The sequence below is a fragment of the Hippoglossus stenolepis genome, chromosome 10, assembly GCF_022539355.2.
Source record: "Hippoglossus stenolepis isolate QCI-W04-F060 chromosome 10, HSTE1.2, whole genome shotgun sequence".
NCBI lineage: Eukaryota > Metazoa > Chordata > Actinopteri > Pleuronectiformes > Pleuronectidae > Hippoglossus > Hippoglossus stenolepis.
In genome coordinates this window covers 20420324-20434196 of record NC_061492.1, presented here as the reverse complement: position 1 = coordinate 20434196, position 13873 = coordinate 20420324, and the positions used below count along the sequence as shown (strand labels likewise).

At 41.6% G+C, this 13873-nt stretch overlaps 2 protein-coding genes across 3 annotated transcripts in view; one reads left to right on the top strand and one right to left on the bottom strand.

Annotated features, from left to right (window-relative positions):
* Positions 1 to 6268, top strand: part of rock2a (rho-associated, coiled-coil containing protein kinase 2a) — a 37933-nt gene extending 31665 nt beyond the window's left edge. Inside the window, exons 30-32 of one of the 2 annotated variants that reach the window (XM_035167786.2) lie at positions 50 to 317; positions 867 to 1080; positions 3923 to 6268. In XM_035167786.2, coding sequence (XP_035023677.1) covers positions 50 to 317; positions 867 to 1080; positions 3923 to 3926 — 486 coding nt within the window. In that variant the 3' untranslated portion in view covers positions 3927 to 6268. The other variant, XM_035167785.2, reaches the window with a different exon arrangement.
* Positions 5625 to 13071, bottom strand: slc66a3 (solute carrier family 66 member 3). The gene is made up of 7 exons (XM_035167787.2): positions 12796 to 13071; positions 10804 to 10886; positions 9604 to 9673; positions 9426 to 9483; positions 8725 to 8845; positions 7586 to 7627; positions 5625 to 6111 (listed from the first exon to the last, which is right to left on the bottom strand). Exons 1-7 carry the CDS (start codon positions 12939 to 12941, stop codon positions 6011 to 6013), a joined length of 621 nt encoding a protein of 206 aa, XP_035023678.1. The 5' UTR covers positions 12942 to 13071; the 3' UTR covers positions 5625 to 6010.
* Between the last annotated feature and the right edge of the window lie 802 nt (positions 13072 to 13873).

The window sequence follows — 13873 nt, the reverse complement described above, 5'->3', positions numbered from 1 at the left end:
GATTGATTTTTGAGTGTCAAACCCTTCCATCCTCTTCTATATTCTCCAGATTCTTTATGCCAATGAAGGGGAGTGCAAGAAGGAGCCCGAGTTTCCTGTGGAGCCGCTGCCCATCGGAGAGAAGTCCAGCTACATCTGCCACAAGGGCCACGAGTTCATCCCCACGCTCTACCACTTCCCCACCAACTGCGAGGCGTGCACCAAGCCGCTGTGGAACATGTTCAAGCCGCCTCCTGCTCTGGAATGCCGGCGCTGCCACATCAAGTGCCACAAAGACCACATGGACAGGAAGGAGGAGATCATTGCTCCCTGCAAAGGTAGGATTTGCACAGAAATAAACCTGTTCCCACCAAAAGATTCATCTTTGAAGTAAGATTGGTAGTGCAGCTTTAAGATTTATCTCATGACAATCTTCATCGGCTGTCGTCTGATGACAAATTTACCTTTGGGGGCAACAATCAAGCAAACAAGTATTTTTGGGGCTTCCTGTGTAGACAGCGGATATCCGGGTCTGTGTAGTATCTTTTATCACACATTTTGAACATTTCAGTACACAAATTAATTTTTTTGTTGCTGGTATAGGTCCAGGCAAAATTTAAGATAATCTCTATTAACAACTATCTTCATATGAATGCAGATGAACTAAAAAGCCGGTAGCCGATGCAGTTTGGTCAATGTGTTCGGCCTCTTTTGCTCTCCACACAGATTGTTTACTGGTGGGCAACCAAAGCCTACTCAATTGTGATTGGGCAAACTAGAAACGGAAACCAGAAGGCTTCCAGCCTTAAAGTCTTTATATACACATGCAGAATCTGTTTATAGAGATTAATCTGATACTAAAGGTAACAGAAAATTCCTCTCCTTAGTAAACTACGATGTGTCAACGGCCAAAAACCTGCTGCTGCTCGCCGTGTCCCAGGAGGAGCAGCAGAAGTGGGTGAGCCGGCTGGTCAAGAAGATTCCCAAGAAGCCTCCGCCGCCAGAGCAGTTTGCACGCTCCTCGCCACGCGCCTCCATGAAGGTGCAGCCCAGCCAGTCCATGAGGAGGCCCAGTCGACAGCTCCCCACCAGCAAGAGCAGGTAGACGTGCAGAGGGGAGAGTGGGACTGGAAGTTTTTTTTCTTTTAGACAGACTGTGACATAAATTAATAAAATTTAAATTAATTCTTAGTGACATTCACCAGATTGATATTGGTCCTTTATGCATTTATATCAGATTACACATGGGGTCAGTAGTGAGCCAAGAATATGTTTTCTCATCTAATACACTAGTTAGAAAATACTACAAAATGGAATCATCTATTAGAGTATAATGTTGTAGGTGTCACGTATTTGCTTCTTAGTTAAAGACATATATATTATGTAAATGATCAGTGTTGCATTTGTTGGCTTTGAGAGACATGTTGATGTAATGTGCCATTATTTCATCTATTGTTGTTAATTTCTCTGGAGTTATATCCTCTGGTCAAGGTTAATTCTACTCTGACTTCTCTGGATCAAATTGTCCTTTTTTAAATACCCTAAAAAACAGGCCACTGTTAGCCTTCGGCCATTTCAAACATGCCTCCCGGCCTGATGGCCGATCCCTAATAACATCCCATCTTCAGTGCATCCACTTACCAGCAAGTTCAAACGTTCCCTAAAGCAGTGTTCGTGTCGCCATGATTTTTTTAAAGGTATGAATACGATGAGTTGTTTTTTTCTTTTCTGCGTGTCCATGATGTTTTCTTCACACGTCCCCGGACCAGGGTTGTTGTGTCCCTCAGGACCATCCTTTACGTGACATGAGAACGGCTGCCCGAACCGAGTGCGTTTACAGATAATGCAGTGATTGTTACCTGGCCATCAGAACTCATCTCCCCTTTCAGATTGGACGACTTTGGTCTCCAGGACTGGCACTGGGCGTTGGATGATATCGATGATGACTGTTCCTCAATTCATTTCTGATGACCACATGTGGTAACACTGTGTGCAGTGCAGTGATTTCAGTGGCAGTGGAGTTCAGTGTTTAAAGACCCCCTGCTGCTTAGGCTACATTCACACTATTACTTTTTCATTTGAAAATGCATTAACTCTGCTACAGATACGCCTGGAGTCCACACTCACTAATTCAGACTTTTAGAGACGCTAAAATGGAGAAGTTTGGAAACGGTGCTGGTCCCTTTTTAGTTTGAAAACTCTGGGTCAGCACTTTAGTCTGGACTGACGGAAACTGAGATGTTTGGAAACAATGACATACAATCATAACCACTTGCTGATTGGGTCTTTTGAGTCACAACGGAACCTTTCGCTGATTTGTCAGGCTTCCATCACATGACCCCCTTCTAGAAGAAAACAATTGGCATTATCCTCGGCTACAAGTGAAGAACGCAACATGGATGATCAATTACAAGCGTTGCTGACCCTGTTGTCTTTGTGAACACTGTTTACATGTGAGGAGATGAGCTATTGGACCAACCTGTTTACACTGGCACTCGCATGCCAAGTGTTCGTGAGTGGTCTGGTGATGACTTTTCAGGTGTATTAGTATGGGCAGGGATTAAAACTGATACAGAGCCCAAAACCTTGCGTTGACGAAGATCGTTTTAGTTTGGAAACGCCATTTTCAAATGAAAACCTAATATTGATGTAGCCTTGTTTCCTTACATGAGACCCATAAAAGTGATGTTGTCTTCGGGGTGATGTCTGTCCACAGCAGCTACAGAAACATACATTTTAGACTTTTCTAAAGCTGCTTGGGACCAATGGGCTCTTCTCTGGTCACATTGTCCTGTTGACCTGCTTAAAAATGCCTCTCCGATGTGACCTTGCGTTCTCTGACCTCAGCCCTCGCAGGTCAAACGGCTTCAAAATGAGTCGTGGAGAATCCAACACTGGACACTGGTACAAATGATGACTTCCCCTTTCTTATGCTTCCTTAGCCACACGTTTTCCTGTAAACAACTTGTTTCCTGAGAAGAGGTGTTTTTCTGTGAATGTGGGGACACAGTCCTGGTTGTCTGTTTGTGGTGGTGGTGTTTTCGCACACACTGTACGTTTGACCCAGTGCATGTTACTTACATGTGAAGGAAACATTTGGCTGCTCACCTGATAACAGGGGTCACTTCACTACTGGTTGTTTGAAAGGGAAGCATTTTCCTCTGGGTGAGATTTGTATCCACTGTTATACTGTTTGATAGGTTAATTTATCAATTCTATTTTGTATTTTTTGCACATGCACTTATGCAACTTATACATATTCTTAGGACTTTTAAATGTTGTTACTTTATAATTGTTTACAATAAAATTGATTGAAATAACATATTCTATAACTTGCCCTATTATGCCAGAGCCTGATATACCTGTGGTTTTAGCTTGTTACAAATTTGTTGGCTGATATGTTTGTAAAAAACTTACTAGTTTTCTACTGTAAAATGTCCAAATCAGAATCTATCTAGATTACTGTTCTCTTAAAAAATGTAAAGGATATCTACCAACAAAAATGTTAAAACAACATATTTCAGCCAATATATTGATATTTTTCTCATATTTTATTTATATTACAAGTCTCAAATATGAGTAATGGCCTAAAGAAACCCAGAATTGGTTGGGCTGTACTTGATATCTTAAAGTGTCAGAAGCGTGTAATTTTATCATGGCCAGAAACAGAATCTCTCACACAATTCACTGTTGGTATTGAGTTGGTATCTATGAAAAAAAGAGGCCTTTGTGGTTTCTTATTGACAGGCGTGTATGTGTAAGGTCTGTGAATTAACCAGGGAATCCTGCATAGATTAACTGTAGAAGGTCTGAAGACAGATGAAAGTGAGAACGAGTGATGCAGGATTCTTCAGTTGATGTCATTTAAATCTTCAATCTTCTTGTCTTCTCATTCAGGATTTGCTCGTACTAACCCTGCATCTGTTTGTCTCTCCTCTTCTAGTTAACCTTGCTTGGGAGTGTGGTGCATCTTCGAGGTGGTGGGATGTGTTTCCTCCTAAATCAAAGACTGTGTATACAAAGCTCTGTTTGCAGATCAGCACACTGAACTCCACATCACTTCTCCATAACCCCCACCCCCCTGTCCTGCTTCAGCCTGTGACAGTCACAAAGTCTGTTTTCCCATTTCGTCGAACTTCAGCTGTTGAATTATGAGCTGAAGTCTTCTCCCAGGCCTGAGACGAGGACAAATCAGTGTCTCTAAGGGGACGGGGCTGGAGGAGCCCACACAACACGAGAGAGCTCTTATAAACTCGACTAGGGCTGACAAGAAGGGGATATTCTTACCTCAACACTTCTCACCAAGACACGCTGCCTGAGTTAAGGACCCAACAGGAAAAGTCTTGACTCCACCTTTTGGAAATCTCGTGGCCAAATAAGAAAAAGGACATTTTTGTGTGTTAAATGATTAAGGTTTTAATGGGGGAACACTACACTCAGAAGATAGTAAATTCTGTATTTAGTTGACCCACAGTTGAACTTGATCCTAGATACAGTATCTGTACTTATTCAAACTCTTTAACATTGATTGTAGCTTCCTGCTTCTCACCATTCTGCTTTCAGGGGCGTGTCCACACTGGGTCGCAGAAACTTGAATGAGGTACTTAAAGCGAACAAGCTGTGACTTCTGGGAAAGTCAGTGAGGCGGGGGAAGGAGTGTGAGATTCCTCGCGGATTCGAGCAGACAACTCCTGGAGTGCCTCTCATTCAGATTTCTGATTGTGGCGCGCTCTGAATCACTGGATTGCTGCCGTTTGTCGTGACTCCAGTAACGGTTACAAGTGAACACAATCCTGCTCTGAATGGCATTAGATGGAGATCCTCACAATCCCATAATCAAACCTGCACTGTGGGGTTTGAGGGTTGTTGTTTACTGAATTCTGGGGGGGGTGCACCGTTCATGCTTCTCTGATCCGAGCTCGGCTCCGTTGTTTTTTTGAATGTACATCTGGGCTTTTACCAGAGATGACACACAGGCATTGTATTACTTCCAAATATACTTGACTGAAGCCTCCTTTCATCACCAACTGCTCTGAGTGAACCTGCATGTGTTTTGCCTTTTCAGGCCTCACACTTGAGAGCTGTCACCCACAGGCCTCCACCTGTTACACCTAGTTTTTAAGTCATTCCTCACAGTGAGAAACAAGGGGAATTTATCAAAGAGAAGCAGAAACATTGAAGGTATGCAAACATGTCCCATCAGTCCAAATACTGAGCAGCACTATTCCATTGAAAGTTTTTTTTAAGTGTTTGTCCTGATATTTTTGTATTAAAAATAACCAAACTCTGAGTTTGGGCACATTGTTGTGTGTATGTGGGTTATATAGCAGCTGGAGAGTAAACTGTGAGTGTGTGTGTGTGTGTGTGTGAGTATGTCTGTGTGTGTGTGTGTGTGCTGAGTGCTCTCCTTTAACCAAGAAGCATGTTTTATACCTATAAATATACACAGTATATATTTTACATGCCATACAGTGCACATATTATTTATACAGCCTTGTCCACTTTGTATTTAAGGGCTCTACATCCAGATTGCATGTTTGCTACCAAACAGCTCTTTTTAATAATAACCACTTCAACAATAAAGACATGGATGTGCCTTTTGGTTTCAGATTATTTCTCCAGGATTTTCAAGTACGACCACAGTGTAAGATGTTGAAATGTTTGATTTATTAAAATAGTTCAGAAATGAACTTCACATTTGTAAAAACTATTTAAAATACAGTATTTCTTGTCCCGAGTAGGAAGATCTCTGATATTCTTTGCTCTTGCTGATCTAGTAATTAACACTTGCAGCAAGAATCATTGGTCTCTGTTCTCACTACAGGTGTAGAAGATAACTAGTCACTGTAATGTTATGAAATAACTGGGCAGGTTCAACACTTGGATAAAAAAACAGTTCAAAAATCACATGTATGGGAAAGAATTCCAGAACAATGTGGCACGACTGATGTGACCCGTCAGTGTCATGCTTGTCGATGCAGGCCTCATTCCAAAGTAACCCTGAATCAACTCTGGATCCAGCTCTTGAATCTCAGTCGTCTTTCTTGGAGCTGCGGCTGTGCCTCTGGTAGTAGAGCACGGTGAGCAGCACCCACAGGTTCAGCAGCGTCATGACGATGAACCGCACCAGAACTGTGACAAAGGCAGAGAGTTAATCAGAAATAAGACGATGGGAACTGTTCACAGTGAACCATCGATGTGGAGTTTCTGAACTGTACTGATAAATGAAGGATCTGTGAGTTAAAAGCTGCTGATGTGAATGTTCCTGCCTGATAAAAGCTTAACATTGTCACTGGGTTTCATTTAAAGAATGTTGTGTGCAGTGGTTTTTATAAACAATCTGTGGTGCAGAGTGAAGTTAGAAAACTTAGTGTTCATCCTCCCTGGTTTATCTGCAGTGAAGATTTTATAGTCAATGCTCTTCATACAATGAAACTGAATTTGCGTCATTACTGTTCACATGAGTGGTTTGTATACAAGTTTGAATTATTGTTCTTAAATGCTGTTATTTTTTCACATAATGAATCAACAAGATTCAGACCCGAGTTCACAACTTTTCAAAATAAAAGCTTGATATAAAAGCATTGCAGAAACAAAACGTATTGCTAAAGAGGAATGTTGCTCCCATGACAGATCAACACCCAGGTGTCAATTTTGACCTGCGGTCTGACCCAGTTGCTGACTGCTGCTGTAGTTTATCTAAAACCTGTTCAACTCTATCAGCAGTCTGAAGGTACACTGCCTCGCCCTCACTGACCGCTACAGATCGCCTGTGTATTCTATCTGTATTAATATCCAAAGTATCGCATTTCCTAATCGTACCAAACTTGCACTTCACTTTCTTGGGCCCTTAACAATACACATGGCAGGTGTGAAGCTGATAAGATGAAGGGTTTGCGATATTATCACATACAGACAGAGGTTTGTGGGACTAGTAGGTAGATATTAATAGTTTCAGTCACTCCATTAAATCATGAGATTGTCCTACGAGGAAAATACAGCCTCCACAAATTGAAGCCAAAGTTTTTACGTCTCATACTGTTTTGAGAAGTAGCCGTTAGAACCGCCGCTCACATTCTTGACCTGGTTGTCCATCTTTTACTCTACTTCCTGTGTGTTCCCAGAGGAAGTACTGCACTGAACTGGGCATGCAAAGAATATCAAGGTTCCCATTCAGCAGCACTTTTTCCTGAACACAAACACCTACCATGAATAAAATCCTACTTAATATTTGACACTGCAGACTACTGCATTTTCTCCCCTGAAAATATGTAAAAGCTACAAACTTCATCACAAATGAGATTTTTTCTTTTAAAACAATCATTCATAACAAACATTTACCTCAGGGTAGCAAAGGAATGAATTCTGACTGAACATGGTCGATAGTACAGGCCGAGCGCTCAGAAGCTGCCTTCTTATAAAACTTCACTCCTGCTCTGTTTCTTCAAAGCAAAACCCCAGGGCGACGTGATATGTAAAAAAAACTTTAACTCATGTAAAATAATGATCATCGATATTTAGAGAACTAATCTTTTTCAAGAGAATATTTAGGATGCTTATGTGGGATGCGTCGGATCCCACAGTCGTTTGTAATTCAGTCTCTTACCCTGCATGTCTCCAGTTGTCACCATGGTGGTGTAGATCCGTGCTGAAACAAAGAGGCAGCCGAGTTAATGACTTCCTAATTATCCAAGAGAGCGTCTGATATTTTATTAATGAAGTGTAACAGTACTTTAGGGAGAAGGGGAAAACGTCTCGTATATTGAGAAAGGGCCTGTGTAAAGCATTCCATGACATTTTTATTATCTTCGCAGGTTTCAGTCATCTTAAACTTTCCAGACTTGCCAAATAATTAAGTTCCATGACATTAAATCAAAATCTAAAGCTGCTGTAATAGTATTTCTGCAGCCTTTCTCTGCCTGGCCTACTAGCAGTGGCGGCTGGTTAATACTGGGCGCTGGGGCACTACGGCTCCTCCACCATCCTGAGAAAAGCCTGTATAAAAATTGTTCAACAAAGTTAAATTATATAATAATATTTTACTCGTAGACTGTAAGCACTTGTGAGAATTCAAGTTGTTTTTGTATTTGGTTAATTTCTGTCTAAATACATAATACTTCCTGGTGTGGGGCACCCAGCCAAGTGAATGTGCTGCTCTTTAATTGGTTGTCACAGATTTCCCACAGGATGCAGCTCTGCGCCCAGACACTCCCACTTTTATTTACAAAGTTTTAAGTTTAAAAGTTGCACATTGTTGCTTTTAAGCTTTAGAAAATAGCTAATGTATGCCACCTGTCTGTCAGCAGCCAAAGTCTACAACTAGCTGCTGATCATAGTGGAGCATCTAGCAGCTAATGAGACTGATGCTTCCTTCAGGAGCTGTGAAACAGAGCGAATTAAAGCATCTTAATTAATAACATTATGTTGGATATTAGACATTCAGATATATGGACAGCTCATTTCTGTTTCCACCTAGTGTCCAAAAATATGTTCATGCAGGTTAAAAGAGTGCTCATACATAAATGTTTCTGTTCTAATGCATCAAATCGGAGATTCCACAGGAATACGGTCGGGCAAGGTCAACACCCCCACAGGATAAAAAATGTTACAGCAGCATTAACTTGAGAAATGCTTCTTTGAAAACAGCTTTATCATGATGATAAAAAGTCTACAGTCCAGAGTCTGGACAGGGAGGGAATGTGCAGAAAAAGATAAACACACTGGGGACTACTGTTTTTCACTCACCCATACACGTGTAGGTGGCCATACTCCAGGAGAGGGCGCTAACCTGCCCCGCGTCCTTGGATCTCCACAGACACTGCAGTTGTGCAAATTTACTGGCTGCACTGATGAATGTGCACAGGCTCTGAGAGAGAGAGAGAGAGAGAGAGAGAGAGAGAGAGAGAGAGAGAGAGAGAGAGAGAGAGAGAGAGAGAGAGAGAGAGAGAGAGTGTGAAAAATTAAAGAGGCTGCAAACAACTGTATTTAAAAGATGGATGACATTACAGCTCCCCAAGAGTGAAGCCAAAGTGTCTCAATCGCCACCTGGTGGCTTGGCTGCAGTATAGGTCATAAATTCTGCTTCCTCCATGTTACTTCATGGGGCATGGGCCAAACTAAAAAGTCAAATGAATTTAGTTTCTGTCATTTTAAGTAGCTCTTATTACACTGTCACTTTTTCTTAAAAACTTGGAAGAGAATTGAGTGTTGTGGGATCACTGCTCCCACTGATATGTAGAAATGCCTCCAGACTTCCTGTCATCGAACAACAGGACTACTTGGCATTTATAAGGTCTGGGCGTCTCCCTGGGATACAGCAGGTGCAATGATGTCTGGGTAACTTTCTGTTCAAGCCTCCACCTCATTACTCCTGACTGATGACACACCGTCCCTCTGCTTACTCTCGGACATGCTGACTTATGATTGATGTTGCACAGATTTATTACCATAGCCAGATCGATGATCCACTTCTCCACGGTGAGGAGCCTCCAGCCTCCGACAAACCTGCAAACATTATGTTAAGGCAATAACACGTGACGTAGCAAAATCAGCAAAGGCCGAGGGGTCATTGATTTTCTTCAATGATCACTTATTAGGAAGTGCAACAGTGCGGTGGAAGGATACACCAGAGTGTAGATGAGGCTCTGCGGCAGACTGCCGCTGTAGTGAAGAATAAGGAGCAGGAGGATAGCATCTGAGGACACAGGACAGGTTAGCACACGCCCCGAGCTCTTCAGGGCTAATGACGACGGACTGCATGTTTCACAGGGCTGGCTTTGATTTTCTCATTCACGGATCACTGATAAACTGTTATATGTTTTCACTGCCTCATTAAATAGTTCAGAAGACATTTTTTTGTAGTTTACACAACTCAAATCTGCTTTTGAATGAGTGACATGTGACTCCACCAGAGTTGAGATGTCAGAGATGTGGGGTTGATATAAACTGAGCTCTGATGTGCAGGAAGATATTCTGTTACTGTGGTTCTCACTTAGTTCAATACCTCCTTCTATGCATAGTTTCTATACATATGACTATGGCGTTCTCACATCATATCAGTTATTGATCATATCAACCATGCACATTATCTACTGATTTATTGTCACCTGTATATTAAAATGAACGATTGGCATAAAACTGGCACTTTGATGCTTTGCTTTAAAAATTAAATCTTTCTAAATGTTTAAAATTGTGTCTGGTTTGATAGGTGTTCTGGATGTATAAGGGGGTGGGCGGAGGCTTATGATTTACTTAAAGAGCTATTTCAGTAACTTGGTTAACAATTTTCTTTGCCGGCCAAAGGATAAACAATGTTAGTAAATTTGAGAACAGGAGGGTTAACAAAATACATTTCCATGTTTGTGGTTATGTGTCGTCAGGCAGTTGGTGTTTGTCGTGCATGTTGATGTCGCACAATACTGTGGAAAAAACAATAGGACGTGTGTGTTTAAGATGTAAACATGTATTAATTTGATTATTTCTTATTCTGACTATGACCTTATTCAGGTTAAGATAATCAGAAAATGCTGTTTACATGATAGAGTCTCAGACTATTGACTTAATCGGGTTGATATCAGAATACTGGTGTTCATGTAAACGTGTCTAATAGACAAGTGCTGTAGAGAGAAGTTTATGACATTCAACACAATCAAGGAGTCTAGATTAAAACAAGATCTGCCGAGAATGATATTTTGCATGTAAGTAAGTTGCCTGTATTTCATAAAAGTGACAATAAATCTGATTCTGAAAAATTGCCATAAACTCTAAAACCTATTTCCCGGCCGAACACTTTTGAAGGACATCACATAACGTCGGACGACTCACCCTGAGCGATGAGGATGGGATACTCCAGGTATGTTGGAGGTGGGTAGTCATAGTACATCTGGTACGTTACAAATACAATGTACCTGCGATGAAGAGAACATGCTGTCAGGTTATCGTTCAGCACTGATTTAAATGAAACACTGGAGCCACGTTCAAAAGCAAACACAACACATACACAATGAGTAATGTAGTGGGGAGGATTTTCACTGCTGAAGCTCAGGTGTCATACAACTGATAGACTGCTTGGTAACCAAACACAAACAAACTGAGGAAGGAGTTTTCTTCAGCCAGATCTTTTCTCGTCTTGAGCGAAACAATTTCAGAGACTCCACAGTTGAAGATCCTGTTTACCAAGCTAACGTACAGCTGGATGCATGTGCTTACAGGCTGTGTGTGTAGGTCTCTATGAGCAGGCATGGTGAAGGCTTGGAAACGGATGCAAGGTGAAGTTGCCATGATGCTAAACAATCAAACGTGAAATTTGAGAGAAAGCTGAACAAGGATATTTCACATGTTAGAAGTAGAAGTCGCTTTTTGACAATAGCCTTAACATCCTGGAAAAAATGTTTTAAAAAAGTAGATCTCTCTCACCGACTGCAGCTCAGGAGACAGATTTGAGTTTTACACTGACATGGATCATTAAGGCAGCTATGAATTTGATCGGGGGTTTTATCTGAACAAAGACTCGTAACATTACCAGAAGCAAGGTCGATGGTGGCACTTTGCCATATTCAGATTCAGCTTTTTACTCTCAGACAGGCTGGATAATGAAGAGGTCTGAATCTGAACGCTGGGAATCTCAAGCAACCAGTGGAATCATTTCACAGTCAGACGTGTTGACCGATAAGAGCGGACTGCCCGCTGATTTAATCTGGGCTTTTATTTTGCACGGAGCAAGAACCCACGATTTACTGCAACTTTACTATGTGGTCATACGCTGTAAATCCAGATTCTTCCCACAAAGTGACGATGCCTAATACCAGAGACCCATTAGAGATGACAAGGGTGAATGTATGTTTAACCAGGGATGTTTTTTTTTTCCTCTGGACTACAGCCTTGCTTTGTAATTTATATTAAGAAAATAAAAGCATTGCTGCATAAACGTCTCGCCCAGTGCAGCTTTGATAAGGCTTGGCTCTTTCGCTGTAGCATGCACGATGACGAAAGGCTATCGCTCACCCACATAGTGGAGACGTTGAGGTCAGAGCAGCTGCTGCCAGGCACAGAGGAGAGAGAGGACACTGAGAAATTACACAGGCGGGCAGACACAAAGATGCTTAGTTCTAAACTACAAGTAACCCTGGTGAACAAGTGGACGCATATACATTAGAGAAAAACACTGATTTAACATCGCGCAACACAGCTGGTTCATCCAGATGTTGGGACTAACAGACCAACAAGAGGACAGTTTTCAGATCATAAAAACAACAATTATTTAATGTGAGGCCTTCACAGTGGGATTCTTATTCATTACTAAAAGGCAGCTTTTGAGTTGTGTGCCTTAAGTCTCAGTCAGTGAGCAAACAGGAGACAATCTGCTCGTGTCCTATTTAACACTTAATCTACGAAAAAAATGAATGAGCTGGAGGGATTTGTATGACGCAAACAGAGGGGCAGGGAGGATGGTGGGGCTTTAATATAGTTCTAACGTTTTATTAGAATGTTAACAGGCAGGTGGTGGATCATATCTATGCCGAATTTTCCTCCATGTACTAGGGATTCAGTGTTTAGTTATAAATCACACTTAGGAGGATGTACGTCCTTAAAAACAAAAAAGAAACGATCAATTTGGTAGATTTTAAAAGGAGTCTGGATGTGTGGTTTTCTGCACATGGGATACACACTCTGGTGAACAGGAAGACAACGTAACAACATTATTTAATCATCTGCACAGGGATCCCACTGAACCCAGGGTTGTGATGACCAACCCTAACACACACACCCACACACGCTTACACGCTTACACGCACACGCTCACACACACTGTCCTACCCGGTGAGCTCCAGCAGCAGACTGGGGAGACTCACTCCGCTGGATGACTTGACTCTGATCAGCACGAAGATCTGCGGGAACTTCAGCACCATGCACATAAACAACGTGCTGACGTTAGCGACGTGCAACAGCGTGTCCGGCTGCATCTTCTGCTCTGTTCACGCACAACTTCTGTTTACAGGCTGATCTCTGAGGACTTTACCTCGACCTACAGCCAGATGTGCTGCTACTATCACTGCTACTGCTGCTGCTGATGATGCACGGTAATAATGATTATTAACATCATTCACAAACAACTTTCCTTTTACACTTTCAAAATAAAAGCAGGTAACCCTGAAATGGGATATCGTGCCACAGTTGCGATAAATGTGTTTGGTGAAAGTGCAAAGGTTGAAAAAAATGAAACAACAAATCAAAATGGGATTGGAGGCAACTGCGGATAGAAAGAAAAAATCACAAATGAGATAGAAGAAAAATTCATAAAAAAGTAAGAGTCTTTTATTTTGAAGGCAGTCTTCTTTGCTTCCCTTTGTTCTATTTCCTGCCAGCTGGTATCCTCTCTCACTTCCGCATACAGCCGCTGAAAGCCGATGCACGCATCTGATTGGCTCGTTGTGCACAGTTTGAAACCGTGGTGTTCTGTTCCGCTCTTCCTGTCCTTCAATGTTGTGGAAACTACACCATGAGAACAAAGTCACACGAAATCTGTCACATTATCAACTCGAATCATTCCACATTCAGCCTTTAGATTCAAGTTTAAATAAACTATGACAAATGGGGGCAGGAATCAATAAGTATTAACTTATTTTCAGTCATTATTTTTGTGTTGTTAAAGTTCACTTTTTTTTTTTCTGCCTTTTTTCTTATTTGCTTGTTTTTTTTTCATTTTAAACATGTTAAAAAAATAAAAAGTGAACTAAGCCTAACTAACATTGCCTCATATTGTATTATCTAACCCTTTCTCTCATCAGGGGTTGTGTTGTGTCTTGAGCGAACAGTCTCGAGGGAGGATGCTCTGGATGAGGCACGTGAGAGGGGAAGCTGCGATATGCCAACCTCACAGCAGAGGCAGAGAATG

What these genes read in the sequence shown, in the direction of transcription:
- slc66a3 (XM_035167787.2), bottom strand. Translation starts at nt 12,941, where the DNA reads ATGCAGCCGGACACGCTGTTGCACGTCGCTAACGTCAGCACGTTGTTT. An exon ending in CTGCTGCTGGAGCTCACCGG is followed by an intron (nt 10,887 to 12,795) that starts GTAGGACAGTGT and finishes TCTTCATCGCAG; the next exon opens with GTACATTGTATTTGTAACGT. An exon ending in GGCCACCTACACGTGTATGG is followed by an intron (nt 7,628 to 8,724) that starts GTGAGTGAAAAA and finishes TCTTTGTTTCAG; the next exon opens with CACGGATCTACACCACCATG.